Raw genomic sequence first — 15,685 nt, 5'->3', positions numbered from 1 at the left:
GGGGAGGAGATGAAGGTGATAGGTCAGGGAGGAGAGGGTGGAGTGGATAGGTGGAAAAGGAGCTAGGAAGGTTGGACAAGTCCGGACAAGTCATGGGGACAGTGCTGAGCTGGAAGTTTGAAACTAGGATGAGGTGGGGGAAGGAGAAATGAGGAAGCTGTTGAAGTCCACATTGATGCCCTGGGGTTGAAGTGTTCCGAGGAGGAAGATGAGGTGTTCTTCCTCCAGGCATTTGGTGGTGAGGGAGAGGCGGTGAAGGAGGCCCAGGACCTCCATGTCCTCGGCAGAGTAGGAGGGGGAGTTGAAATGTCGGGCCACGGGGCAGTGTGGTTGATTGGTGCGGGTGTCTCGGAGATGTTCCCTAAAGCGCTCTGCGAGGAGGCGCCCAGTCTCCCCAATGTAGAGGAGACTTTCGAAGGTTTGTAGGGTGGAAGGTGAGCACCAGCGTCGTTCTGTCCTTGTTACGGTTGGAGGGGTGGGGTCTGAGGGCGGAGGTGCGGGATGTGGACGAGATGCGTTGGAGGGCATCTTTAACCACGTGGGAAGGGAAATTGCGATCTCTAAAGAAGGAGGCCATCTGGTGTGTTCTATGGTGGAACTGTTTCGAAGGTTTGTAGGGTGGAAGGTGAGCACCAGGGACGTTCTGTCCTTGTGTCTATCTTCTTTCAGCTGAAGATCTCCCTGTGTCATCATCTTCGCTCCAAAGGTACCTTTAATAGAGAGACTTTTGCTCACAATCACTCTGACGATGGCAGTTGACCGTTGTCTTGCTAACTCTCAAAATGCCGGCTTCTTCATACTCCAAGCATTGGATTATCTCATTGGTTCAATGTTGGTAAAAACAATAAATTTCAAATTCAACTGGGTTTTAGTATCTTCAGGCATAATTTAAACTGATTAGTTAAATTCAAATTGTTGTGAAAATAGCAATCAAGACTCAGGTCTTGGTTTCACAGCCAAATGTTACAAATTTTCAAGTTACCAGTACACTCAGACAGCTAGTCAGTCACATGACAGGTACCTGCAAGCTCTCACTGCAAAACAGCTTTCACTCTCTCTTAAGAAGGTACAGTACACGCCTTCAACTTCATAACAAGGATTTCTGGTAGTTCAAGCACTAGACCATGCTGCTTCCCTCCATCTCACAGGAAAGCCTGGCCCACAAAGGAATGTCAAATAGAGATTATTTGTCAAGCACAATTCTCACTTCAGAGATTTGAGAGTTGTTTTTCTTTTCAATATATATCCTTTTACCAAAGTATATTCATAATGATCAATGTCATTTGTATACCAATTACAACAGAGTAATGGATATTTGCTTGCCTTAGGTAATTCATTCAACTTTTCTCAAAAATCCCACATTAGCATGTACCTCATTTAGTCAAACGTCCCCCAACCTGACATACAAATGGTGACTTTCAGACCTAACTTATAATTTCTTGGTTGTTACTAGGGGCTTATTGCTTTTGAGTTCTACAAACCTGTTCCTAGGTGATGTCAAAATTAAATTCAAGTACATTTCACAAGATGGTTAATATGGTAACAAAGTCTTCTTTCGCCATTATGCTATAAATGTATGTGTGTTCAAGACTTGAAGTTTTATTTGGTTTTATTTCCATTTCAGGGATGTAATTACATAAAATGTTAGTTTACTTCAAGAATAAAAAGCATATGTCTTTCTACACTCCAACCATCTATTCCCCAACACAGAAAATAGGAAGGCCCAGAAAAATGTGCCATTGGCTTAGCAATATGAAGCATTTTAAAGACACCCTTTATAGGGCAACACGGTGGCTCAGTGGACGGGCGACATGGTTGCTCAGTGGTTAACACTGCCACCTCACAGCGCCAGAGTCCCAGGTTCGATTCCAGCCTCGGGAGACTGTCTGTGGGGAATTTGCACATTCTCCCCTTGCCTGCATGGGTTTCCTCTGGGTGCTCCGGTTTCCTCCCACAGTCCAAAGATGTGCAGGTCAGGTGAATTGGTCACGCTAAATTGTCCATAGTTGTTAGAGGGGGGTGGGTTACTCTTCGGAGGGTCGGTGTGGACTTGTTGGGCCGAAAGACCTTTTTTCACACTTAGGGAATCTAATCTAATAGGCACACGCAAAAATTAACATGGCACAAATACAATTACAACAAGAAAGCATTTCCCAATCAATTCTTGTATTTGTTAAATGACTCAAAAAACCAGTTGCAGTTCCCAATTCACTAAAGTAGAAAGCATTTTATTTTGAAACCTTGATTACCATTTCAGCCTTAAGATGTACAACAGCCTTTTGGTCATTTTGACAATCTTGTTGTGCCGTCCTTGACACTTGGAATGCCGCAATTCAGCAGAAAAACAAGGAATTATGTTACTTAATAGTCAATTTATGCTGTAAAGAACTACAAAACAAAGGAAGATTGCTCCTTTCATATCTATGATCCACAGCAACAACATGTTCTTAAAAAAGGGTAGAAAAGGGGGGTGATGGGCCAGTTTACTAATCCTGACAGGAGGATTAAAATGAACAGTCTGCATCTGGCAATTTCTGAATTCATTTTTCTCAAAAAAAAAGTATTGCTGACATATCAGAAGGACATTCAGTCCAAAAACATTAATAGTTTTCATTCTAGATCTGCACATCAATAGAAACACAAAATCGGCAGCCGTAACATTGTATCCTGCACTCTATTCTGTTACCCTGTTCCACTTCTATACTACGATCTGCACCTAAAGCATGTAAGACAACACTTTTCACTGTACCTCAGTACATGTGACAGTAATAAATCAAATCAGACTATAAATCATGGGTTTGGTAATGGTTTTTCAATCCACCCATCATTGTTAGTCACTGTGTTCTTTATTTAAAACATTTTTATTTTTCTCTATCTTGAAATATCATCAGTCTCAACTCAGTGGAAGTGTTATTAACAGCGATCATTCCAGCATGATACAGAGTGCTCCTGGGTTCGGTACAATGATACTGAATAAGATAGATTTATGACTTAATAACAATTTTGAGGATCTATACCTCCAGTAAACTAACACGGTAAGGAAGGAGAGGTAGCATCTAGAGCAACTCACAGCCCAAGTGAGTATACACTTTGAGGAATTTGGAGGCAATGTGGCATGTTGGTACAGAGGGGAAGAAGAACTGGCCAAAATTGGCAGGAAAAAGTAGCCAAGAGGATGGTGGTGCAGCAATGGCATGCTAAAGATAATGAATTTATCTTTAAAACACTTTGGTTGTGATTAAAGTTATTTGGGTTTCTGGAGGTAATTCAGGAAGCACAGCAGAAAGTCATCCCAAAGAAGCAGCAGCAATAGTATAGGGAGGGGGAGGCAACCATGGACAGCCAGGGAAGCCAAAACTGCATAAAAGCAAAAGCATACATGTAGTCAAGTTAGTGGAAAGTCAGAGGATTGGGAAGCCTTTAAAAACCAATCAAGGAAATACCAGCAGCATACTAGAATTTCAAGAGCTTCAGGGGGCAGAGGTGAGTGTAGTGGCCAGCACTAAGGAGAAGGTGTTGGGGAAACTAAAAGGTCTTAAGGTCAATAAATCATCTGGATCAGATGGCCTGCATTCCAGAGTTCTGAAGAAGATAACTGAGGAAATTGTAGAAGCATTGATGGTCATATTTCAGGAATCACTGGAGTCAGGAAGGTTCCCAGTGGACTGGAAAATGGTTAATGTAACACCCAATTTAAGAAGCGAAGGAGGCAGAAGGGAGAAAACTATAGGCCAGCAACCCTGTCCTCAGTTGTTGGTAAGATTTGCAAGTCCATTGTTAAAGATGAGTCTGCAGGGTTCTTGGAAATACATGGTAAAATAGGGCTTAGTCAGCATGGCTTCATCAAGGGGAGGTCAAGCCTGAAACATCGGTTGGAATTCTTTGAGGTGGTAATGACCAAGTTAGACAAAGGAGAACGTGCAAACTCCACAGAGACGGGACTCCAAGGATTGCAGCGAACCTGGGTCCAGGGCACTGTGAGGCAGCAGTGCTAACCATTGGGCCACCATGCCACCACTTTACAGAAGAAAACAGTTTTGTGTTCGAGAGGAAGAACACCAAGATATCTCAGAGGTTTCCAAAAGACTTCAACGCCAGAAGTAAGAGTTTCCAACAATTTATCATTATAGAAGCAAAAACATTTCATCACACAGCAGCAAAATCACGTAACCATCACATCATTGAACCAACATGGATGAAATGCCCAGCAGCCAAACTGTGAAATTCAAAGATTTCAAAACAGATCTAGTGGAAAAAATACTCGACATTAAAAAAACCAAAATTACCATGGTACTAGCCTGCACGGCCGATAGACAAAATTAAAGCCAATGATAATTTTGAAATGTGAAGCCATGCTGAAAATCAAATTTGCTGTAAGAGATTTTGTGCATATCCATGCCAACTTAGACAAAAATGGAGTTAATTAATAGATTGACAATAGGTGGAACAAACATCCCTGGGGCCTAGATAAATCCAATTCAATAGATGAAGATGATGATGAAGATTTGTGTGGAGGAATAACCAGCAAAAGCACCAAATCTAGTCCAGAGAGGATCATTACAATGGTACTGTAAACAAAAACGACTCAATAAATTTCATGAACTCTCTGCATCGGATGCTAAAGATAATGAATTTGATGGTTTTAAAACACTTTGGTTGTGATTAAAGTTATTTGGTCATTTAATTCACTAATTTAGTGGGGCACGGTTTATTTAAAATGAATTATGAATTTTATTCGCATTTCAAAGTGACAACCCACAGCAGCAGTTGATATTATTTTTGATGGATAAGTTGACCCCTGTTTTGGAACAACGTTTGGAAGCTTCAAAAGGTTGGCTTATACATCACAATAGCTGAATTAAGTGGCAACACAACAACAGCTAGCTAGTTAGCAACTTCTATTGGTCAACACTGGTGTAGAGCAGGAAGTGATTCCGATTGAACGAACATCATGAAATGAATAATAAATGTCATACTTTTAATAACTGAACTAGACCTCATCATTCATGTTTTGGTGCTAATGCTAATTGGACTACATTAGTTGATATGGCTTGCACCTGATTATCAGTGTTCGATTCTCAGACATGCAAAGAGTAAACAGACAGCTTACCTTAAACTACAATACTTCAATCTTTGGAATGGTGTTAATGAGAAAAGCAATTTATATAGATGCAAACATGACACAAGAGGGTCAATAATCAACAAAAACTGACAGTATGAAAGTTTCAATAATGCTAATAATGGCAAAGACTAGCACATTATGTAGTAACAGTGGCTCGAATGAGTTCAAAGCACTAATTTAATCAAGAAATTTTGACATCACCAGAGCTCAAGTCCTTTATGAATGCCAGGTGAACATGATTACATTTTTGCTTCCAACATAATACGAGGGATTATTTGCACTTTTATCTAGTTCTAAAAACATATTTAAGAGAAACTGCTTTCAGGGAGAAAATGTATGGCAAAATTGCATTGAAAGAGCAAGATCAAGAGAAACTGCATTCTATTTCATTGCAGTGATATTTCACGTAAGTGAAGTCATGATTTGATGACACTATTTGCTTCATCATCAGGTTAGTTTTTAAAACAAATGAGAAAATGAATTCTGACCCCATTCCGACATGAAACTGCATGATGGCAGCTGCCACAGTGAATCAGCACGAGAGAACAAAGGAGAGCACAGAAAGGCATTCATTGCACAGTTACTTATTGATTCCTCACAAATCACAGAATATTGAGATGTAAACTGAACACTTTGATCAAACCCATCAATTGCATGACCTTGCTCCCTGCTTTTGATCATAAATTTCATATTCATCAGGCCCACTGCTGGAAGCTCTCAGCAAAAAAGCAAAGCAGAAAATAAATCCATTTACACTGGCTCTTGGCACTCTATACATCTTCCCAATGTGTCACATCCATGAATATAGCTCCCACCTTATATAATACAAAGGTAGCTGGATGGAGAAACACAGTATAAGGAAAAGAAAACACTTGTTTATAGAATATGTGCATCGCTGGCGAGGCCAGCATTTGTTGCCCAGAAGGCAGTTGAGAGTCATGTTGGGTCTCGAGTCACATGTAGGTCAGATTAGGTAAGGATGGCAGATATCCCTCCCTAAAAAAGATATTCATGACCCAGGTGGGTTTTTGTAAGAGTTATATGGTCATTAGGCCATATCTCGCTGATTGCAGTTTTTATTTAATACTGACTTCAAATTTCATCGTCTGCCATAGCAGACTTCAAACCCATGTACCTAGAATGCAGGGCTCTGCTTCAGGATTCTAGTCCAGTGACATTATTGTCTGCCAATATCAGCTGTCTTGTAGCCATTTAATGTTTTGCATGCCATCAAGTGCCTAAGTGCAAGTCTTCAACCCTATCGGGGAGGGGCTTTCACTTTAGTGGGGTACCACCAGTTCTGTATTCCAAACAACATCAGGTTCGAGAAGTGGCTGCTGTTGGGACGAAGCCAAGCTCCAACGAAGAGACAGCAATGGAGGCCACACTGAAAACAAATCCAGTTTCAACCAATTTAATTCGCCTCACGTGATATCCAGTGTTAAAGGCATCGCACAGCTCTAGACCCTGACAACATTCCAACAATAGTGCTGAAGACTTGTGCTCCAAAACTATCCACATCCCGAGCAAAGCTATTCCAATATAGCTTATAACATTGGCAATCTAAAAGTGTGGAACATTACGCAGGTTAGTCTTATACACAATAAGTGGCACCAATCCAATGTGGTCACTACTATCCCACCTGTCTACTCTCATTCATCAGCAAAGTCATGGAAGGGATCATCAACAGTTCTACCAAGCAGCACTTGTAAAGGAATAAGTTGCTCACTGTTCAGTTTAAGTTCTAGCAGGGCCACTGAACTCTTGATCGCATTAAAGCTTTATTCCAAAATTTTAGCCCTAGTAAAACTGGAAATAATAAGAACTGGAGAAATAATCTCCACTGGCCGAAGTCATACCTAGCACAAAGCCAGATAGCTGCGCTTGGTGAAGATCAATCAGCCATAGGACATCTTTGCAGGAATTCCTCCGGGTTGGCCCTAAGCCCAAGCATCTTCAATCCATCATAGAAGATGTTCACTGACCATGTTCAGCATTATTCATCACACCTGAGATAAAATAACAGTCTACGTTCATTTGCTACGAGTCCTGGATGACATCCAAGCTTGGCTTGATACGTGACAAGTTGCATTTGCACAACAGTGACCATATCCAACAAGAGTGGAATCTAACCATTGTCTCTTACATTCAATAGCACCACCATCACTGAATTCCCCACCACAAATATCTTGGAGGTTGCCACAGACCAGAAACTGAACTGGATAAGATATCTAAGTACCATAATTTGGTTGTTTTTAAGACTCTAATCCTATTACTGGCATTACCAGTAATACCAACATTCATACAAGAGGTAAAAAAAATCAAACGTGTAAATGGGGAACCATACATTTCTGCCCCTTGCTTACACTGAAAAAATGAGAGACCACTCAACGAAAGACTAAAATTTAAATGTTGCAATCCGTTGTCAAGATTCTGTAATTGATTAAAACAAAAAAAACTTTTCAGATCATCAGTTTCATTTTTGTGTTCGAAATATGCAGATAAACCTGGCTAGAATACAAAACAAGTGATTTCAATTTCACAGAATGTACGCCTGAAATGTTAGCTTGCTCTCTCTCCATGGATGCTCTCTGACCTGCTATCATCTCCAGCATTGATTGTGATTGATTGATTTATTGTCAAGAATACCTAAGTAAAGTGAAAACTTTTCTTGATGAGCAGCACAGGCAGATCATAGTAAGCAAGGATGTACAGATCAGAGATTGTAAAAGACTTAGAGGCTTACAGGTTACATTGTACAGACATGCACTAGGCAAGATCAACATTGGCAAGATCAGCATTATTTGAGGCTAGGGAGTTCATTCATCAATTAAATAACAGCCAGAAAGAAGCTGTTCCTGAACCTGCTGGTTCATGTGTTCAGGCTTCTGTATCTTCTGCCTGACGGAAGAGGTTGTAGGAGATCATTACTGGAGACTATCTTCTCAGGGTTACATTTTTCCTTGCAAACCAGGGCAGAGTATTCACAGCTGTGGACTTATGCCTTACAGTGTTTTAGCAAGACCGTCCAATTTTTATACTCTATTCCCTTTGAAATAAAGACCAGTTGCGCTCCCTATTACCTGATGAGCTTGTCTGCTAGCTTTTTGCAATTTATGCATGAGGACTCCCAAATCCCCCTTGATTCAATCCCCAAATTCACCTACAGTGATTCTCCAAGTCAAAACAAACTCAGCAAAATATCACCTTTGGACGTTATGGAACTTGGTTGCAAATATTTATTTGAATGGCACCAGGATTCAGCTACATGGACTAGTTCCACTTGCCTGCATTTTACCCATATCCCTCTAAACCTTTCCTATTCATGTACCTGTCCAAATGTCTTTTAAATGTTGTAACTGTACATGCATGAACCATTTCCTCTGACAGTTCATTCCACATATGAGTGAACCACCCTGAGTGAAAAAGCTTCCTCTCATTCCCTATTTAAATCTTTCTCCTCTCACCTTTAAAAAATATGCTCCTCATTTTTGAACTTGCTCAGCCTTAAGGGAAAAGACTCTTCCTATTCATCTTATCTGTACCTTCATGATTTTATCAGCCAATGTAAGGTCACCCCTCAATCTCCTACACTCCACTGAAAACAACATTCCAGCCTATCCAGCCTCTCCTTATAACTCAAACCTTCCAGGCCTGGTAACATGCTGGAAAAAGCTCTTCTGAACCCTCTCCAATTAATTACTTTTTCTGATAGCAGGACAACCAGAACTGTACATTGTATTCCAACGTCCTGCACAACCTGAACATGATGTCCCAACACTAATACTCAATGGTCTGAGCAATAAAGGCAAGCATGCTAAACGCCTTCTTAACTACCCTGTCTACTGTGATGCAACTTACAAAGAACAATGACATTTTAAAAATTGGAGACATTGCTGGACTTCTACAGATACTGTTAGCAGGGTACTCTTTTCACCAGATTGTTCTATATAGAGTCATAGGGATGTACAGTATGGAAACAAACCCTTCGGTCCAACTCGTCCATGCCGACCAGATATCCCAACCTAATCTACTCCCACCTACCAGCACCTGGCCCATATCCCTTCAAACTCTTCCTGTTCATATACCCATCCAGATTCCTTTTAAATGCTACAGTTGTACCAGCCTCCACCACTTCCTCTGGCAGCTCATTCCATACATGTACCACCCTCTGGACGAAAAAGTTGCCCCTTATGGCCCTTTTACATCTTTTCCCTCTCACCCTAAACCTATGCCCTCTAGTTCCCCGACCCCAGGGAAAAGACTTTGTCTATGTAGCCTATCCATGCCCCTCGATTTTATAAACCTCTATAAGGTCACCCTTCAGTCTCTGACACTCCAGAGAAAATAGCCCTATCCTATTCAACCGCTCCCTACGCCTCAAATCCTCCAATCCAGGAACATCCTTTTAAATCTTTTCTGAACCCTTTCATGTTTCACAACATCCTTCCAATAGGGAGGAGACCAGAAATGCACACAATATTCCAAAAGTGGCCTAACCAATGTCCTGTACAGCTGCAATGACCTCCCAACTCCTGTGCTCACTACTCTGACCGATAAAGGAAAGCATACCAAATGCCATCTTCACTATCCGAAATATCTGCGACTCTACTTTCAAGGAGCTATGAACCTGCACTCCAAGGTCTCTTTGTTCAGCAACACTCCCTCGGACCTTACCATCATCAAGTGTATAAGTCCTGTTAAGACTTGCTTTCCCAAAATACAGCACCTCGCATTTATCTAAATTAAACTCCACCTGCCACTTCTCAGCCCATTGGCCCATCTGATCAAGAACCCGTTGTAATCTGAGGTAACCCTCTTCACTGTCCACTACAATGCCAATTTTGGTGTCATCTGCAAACTTACTAACTATATATCTCTTATGCTCGCATCCGAATCATTTGTATAAATGATGAAAAGTAGAGGACCCAGCACCAATCCTTCTGGCACACTATTGGTCACAGGGCTCCAGTCTGAAAAACAACCCTCCACTTCCACCCTCTGACCTCTACCTTTGAGCCAGTTTGGCATCCAATGGCTAGTTCTCCATGTATTCCATGAGATCTAAACTTGCTAACCAGTCTCCCATGGGGAACCTTGTCGAATGCCTTACTGAAGTCCACAGTGATCACATCTATCACTCTGCCCTCATCAATCCTCTTTGTTACTTCTTTAAAAAACTCAATCAAGTTTGTGAGACATGATTTCCCATGCTCAAAGCCATGTTGACTATCCCTAATCAGTCCCTGCTTTTCCAAATATCTGTATATCCTGTCCCTCAGGATTCCCTCCAACAACTTGCCCACCACCACCGTCAGGCTCACTAGTCTATAGTTCCCTGGCTTGTCCTTAGTACCTTTCTTAAACAGTGACACCACATTAGCCAACCTCCAGTCTTCCAGCACCTCACCTGTGACTATCGATGCTACAAATATCTCAGCAAGAGGCCTAACAATCACTTCCCTAGCTTCCCACAGAGTTCTGGGGTATACCTGATCAGGTCCTGAGGATTTATCCAATTCTATGCATTTCAAACATCCAGCACTTCGTCATCTATTATACAGACATTTTTCAAAAAGTCACCATCTATTTCTCTACATTCTATATCTTCCACATCCTTTCCCACAGTAAACACTGATGCAAAATACTCGTTTAGTATCTCTCCCACCTCCTGGGGGTTCCACACAAAAGCTGCCTTGCTGATCTTTGAGGGGCCCTATTCTCTCCCTAGTTACCCTTCTGTCCTTAATTTATTTGTAAAAACACTTTGGATTTTCCTTAATTCTATTTGCCAAGATTATCGCATGCCCCCTTTATGCCCTCCTGATTTCCCTCTAAAGTATACTCTAAGGATTCATTCAATCTATCTTGTCTATACCTGACATATGCTTCCTTCTCTTTCTTACCCAAACCCCCAATTTCTTTAGTCATCCAGCATTCCCTGTACCTACCAGCCTTTCCTTTCCTTTCACCCGAACAGAAATATACTTTCTCTGGACTCTCGTTATCTCATTTCTGAAGGCTCCCCATTTTCCAGCCGTCTCTTTTCCTGCAAACATCTGCCCCCCAATCAGCTTTTGAAAGTTCTTGTCTAATACAGTCAAAATTAGCCTTCCTCCAATTTAGGACTTCAACTGTTAGATCTGGTCTATCGTTTTCCATCACTCTTTTAAATCTAATAGAATTATGGCCACCGGCCCAAAGTGCTCCCCCACTTCAGTCACCTGCCCTGCCTTATTTCCCAAGAGTAGGCCAAGTTTTGCACCTTCTCTGGTAGGTACATCCACACACTGAATTTGTAAATTTCCTTGTACACAGTGAGCAAATTCCTCTCCATCTAAACCCTTAACACTGTGGCAGTCTCTGTCACTGTTTAGAAAGTTAAAGTCCCCTACCATAACCACTCTATTATTCTTACAGATAATAAAGATCTCCTTACAAATTTAGGATTTCAAAACTAAGTTATCACAAATTAGGAAACAACTTTATTCAGACTCAGCAGCCACCTAATGAACATCAATTTCCTCAATAAAAATAGACATTTCATGATGAAGCAAAATATTCTTATGATTAGTTATTTCACTTGATGATTACATCTTGTTTCAATATCATAACAGCAGTTGAACTATTTTGATTACACTATTAAAGACTCCTACGGTAAAGCAAAAATACAGATTATAATCCCTCATTTTGGTATTCACATAATCAGTGTATGCCAAAATGTTAAAAACTTATTTAAATCTTGGTCACATGTGGTCAGCTGGACAATAACAAATATATTCAAATAACAAATCTGCAATAATATTCTGCAGCAAAAATATAGACAAAATATAATTGATTGATTAATACCCACAATGCTCATTACAGCAAAATATCAAGAGATCTTCAACTCTGCATTCATTCAGAACATATCCAACAGCACCAGAATAGTCTGAAGCATTCAAACAAATCAAAATAAAATTACCTCGACTTCAATCCAAACACTGCTTTGTACTATTTTGTTATGACAGGAACAAATAAATGCCCATCCTAATGGATTAAAACTTAAATGACATTTAAAAGACAAAGAAAACCTGCTGTCTAATTCTATGGTAATAAAAACAATCCTGCAGCAAATTCCTAATCTTCTTTATTTTAATTTGTGATTTTGACTGACTTGTTTGTGAGGCAAGGCTTAAATGACTAAGCCCATCTCTGAATCTGCTGCAGGACCAGTTATTTGCCCTTTCTAATAAGAAACGGATTGTTAAGTAGCAGGCCAATGCTGTTGCATACCTTCTGTAGTTGACTTGGACTTTCACAAAAAAGTGTTATCAGAATAATTCATCAATACTTCTATTACTCAAGTCCCCACTAAACTGCACATTAGATGCAGAAAGCATTAATTTTAAGTGTGTCTGCTTAAATTCAGGTATGAAAACAGGTAAAGGATTTTTTTTCAAAATGGCTGACATACACAATCCCATCTCTAACACAATTTTCGCAAACTGGAAGGTTAGATCATAACAATCCATTTCTAATTGGACATGCACAAACATTTTAATCATGCAATTATAACCCTAATTATTGCAACTAGAGTCACAAAGTCAGATTTAAATTTAGCAATTGAGAATGTTCATTACAGTAGGATTCGATACAAACTTCCTCAGGTGTCAGAGTTCCTGAAGTAACACTATAGAAATTCAACCTTTAAGGGCTAGAAAGTCACTGTAGGGATTCTATATAAAAAAAGACACATTGCTCCCCCAAAGTCACTCCTCGGTTTTCAGGAACCATATCTGAAATTAGCACCCAACCACAGCCCATGTATTTCAATTCCCAGGGAAATCAGACTAGTTTCACATCCCATTACAATGTCCTTAAAAACCACCATAAATTGCTCAATGCATCATGTTTCATATTATGGTCGCTTTCTTTTAAAACTTTTTCCAAATAATCAATTTCGCTTCTCTTCAGCACCTTTCTGCACGTCACCCAAAATTAGGATACAAGTAGTTCTTCTATAATGCAATGGTTGCATTCTTGTGCAATCCCACATTACAGAAAAATTGCGCTTTAGAAACAATGTCCCCAATTCATCAACCATGTCACAGTGAATTCACTGTTAGCAAAACATACGTTATAGCAGAATAACCTGTACATGTTTCTTCTATCCTATCATTTAACCACCTAGGTAGTAGACCCTATCAATTTAAAATGACTTACACGCAGAATTTAATTCTTCCTCACACAGTTTGCAATTCCAAAGATGCCAAAGTTTAACTTCAGCAAAAAAGAATTGCAAAAAATAATACCAGAGGAGACCGACTCCTACTTTGGGCTTGATCGAAAAATTACAACCAAACTTCTGTTAATTAGGTTACAGTTCAACTGCGTAACTGTAAATGTAAAATCTTCCAAGAAAGCACAATAAGGCAGTATAACAAAATACCACTGTTTTTCTCTTTATTAAAACATTTCCTGGTTGAGGGATTTGGTGAGGTTTGATTAACAGAACTGAAAATGCCTGCAACACCTTAATATGGGAATCCAACCTCTGAGTAACACAATTTAACAGGCAATAAAATGAAAACTATGTGCAATCTTTTAATAATTTCATTGGTTTACACTAGATACATCATTCATATATATTTTTAATTTAAAGGAACCTAAACTTATTAAAGTCAGCACAATTTGAAGGGCCTTTTAGAACCACCAAAGGCAGTGGAATTTCATATCATTCAGGTGGGGTAGGATGGGGTGGGGGTATACAGAGGCAGCACAAGAGAGACCATGATCAAGAGCGAGAGCAAGCAAGAGAAACGGGGGACAGTGAGACATGGCCTCTTTTGCACGTAAGCCCAATTCAAACCTCAATCTTTTACACTGGTGTGAAATGAGTCCTCCAAGATTACATTGATATTACTCCTGAGTGGAAACTCTCACTTAAAATATCCTACACTGTTAAAGTGCTTTAACATTGACAATACTTTTGCACTGAAATAGCATTTTTAAAATAGGGAAATATCTCAAAGTGCTTACAGAAGCTTAAAATCAAGAAAGTAGACGCAGAGCCTACGGAAGAGAAGCTCAAAGGGGTGGATTGCAGAAGGATTTTTAAAATAAATCGGGGAAGGTCTACATTACAATAGGGTCACAACTGGTCCCAAAAGACTAGCTTCTATATAAAAAAAAGAGTACAGTATAGAAATAGGGTGCCATTACCTCAGCTGCTTTAAGAACTCCACATCACAGCTGCTGTTGATAAGTTTGATGAACTCCTCATAGGAAGGGGCATAAGTGTAGGCTTTCTTGTGATGCTCATTTATCTGCTCCCTGTGTTCCATCTGGATTAGCAGCATTCGATTAATGTAGTCTGGATCACTCAGTAGTTCCACCATTGGTTTTAGGACTGTCAAAACAGATGAAGGTCAAGAGTTTAGAACTAAATTCAGAACACAGACCCAAGTTGACTCTTGTCCAAAAGATGTAATTACGAACCAACACCAAAAAGGTTATAAGAAAATATGGTTCTTTATGGAGTTCAGTTTCAGAAAGGTATGAATTCCACAAGTACTGACAACTTTCCAGGTAGTAATATTTCTTCAGAGGGTGGGGAGGCACTAGATGTTGCAGCCTTTGGGCTAGATATTCCCAGGTCCGTACAGGCATAAGGAGAGACAAATTCCAGTAAATGTGCATCAGGCTGGTTTGTTTGTCTCACCTCAGACTATTACCACAGGTGTAGTTTGTCAATTCAGACAAGATGCAATTAAAGTTTAAGTGACTAGTTATTGGCAACTTACCACAGCTCACCCCAGCGACTAAGGGAAGATAACTTCACAGTGAGGAGTTATAGTGGTTACCAGGAGAAAATGCCAATGCTTCTGCATTCCTACATCACAACCTTACCATCAATTCAGGACTTCCTAGAAACAAGCCATTGCAATTATCAGGACAGCCACTCTCATGAGATCAATGGTGCCTCCATTAGGACTCTGATACTGAGCAGCACACTCTCTAGTCACAGAGTGAAGCAAGTCAACCTCTCCTGTGGAGGGTCACACCGGATTCTTTTAGAATCTGCCTGTCAGCTTCAAATCAGCTGCCTCCCGAAAAATTAAGCCTGAGCCAATCCAAATCTACTGTCTAAACCTCTCACCCAGTTCCTAAACGTCTGTGTGTCCCTCTGCTCCCCAACTGCTCATGCATCTGTCTAAATGCATCTTAAATGAATCTAACATGTCTACCTCTACTACCTCTGCTGGCAATGCGTTCCAGACACCCACCACCCTCTTTGTAAAGTACTTGCTGTGTGTATCCCCCTTAAACTTTTCACCTCTCACCTTGAAAGTGTGACCTCTCATTACTGAATCCTTCACCCTGGGGAAAGTTTATCTCTATCTATCCTGTTGATACCCTTTATGATTTTGTAGACCTTAATCAGGTCCCCCCCCAATCTCCTTTCTTTCTAGTGAAAACAAACCGAGCCTACTCAACCTCGCTTCATAGTTAGCATCTTCCATACCAGGCAACATCCTCATAAGCCTTAAATCAAGAAAGTAGACGCAGAGCCAACGGAAG

General features: G+C 40.3%; 1 protein-coding gene across 2 annotated transcripts in view; it reads right to left on the bottom strand.

Annotated features, from left to right (window-relative positions):
* The window catches only part of snx25 (sorting nexin 25), a 230,299-nt gene that overhangs the window by 109,631 nt on the left and 104,983 nt on the right, over window positions 1-15,685 (bottom strand). For both annotated transcript variants that reach the window (XM_043705929.1, XM_043705938.1), the window contains exon 6: window positions 14,327-14,513. In XM_043705929.1, the coding sequence (XP_043561864.1) occupies window positions 14,327-14,513 (187 nt within the window). The remainder of the gene's footprint in view (window positions 1-14,326; window positions 14,514-15,685) is intronic.

This window comes from Chiloscyllium plagiosum, chromosome 2 (genome assembly GCF_004010195.1).
Source record: "Chiloscyllium plagiosum isolate BGI_BamShark_2017 chromosome 2, ASM401019v2, whole genome shotgun sequence".
NCBI classification, from domain to species: Eukaryota; Metazoa; Chordata; class Chondrichthyes; order Orectolobiformes; family Hemiscylliidae; genus Chiloscyllium; species Chiloscyllium plagiosum.
Note: the sequence above shows the minus strand (reverse complement) of the source record. Positions and strands in the feature narration are given on the sequence as shown.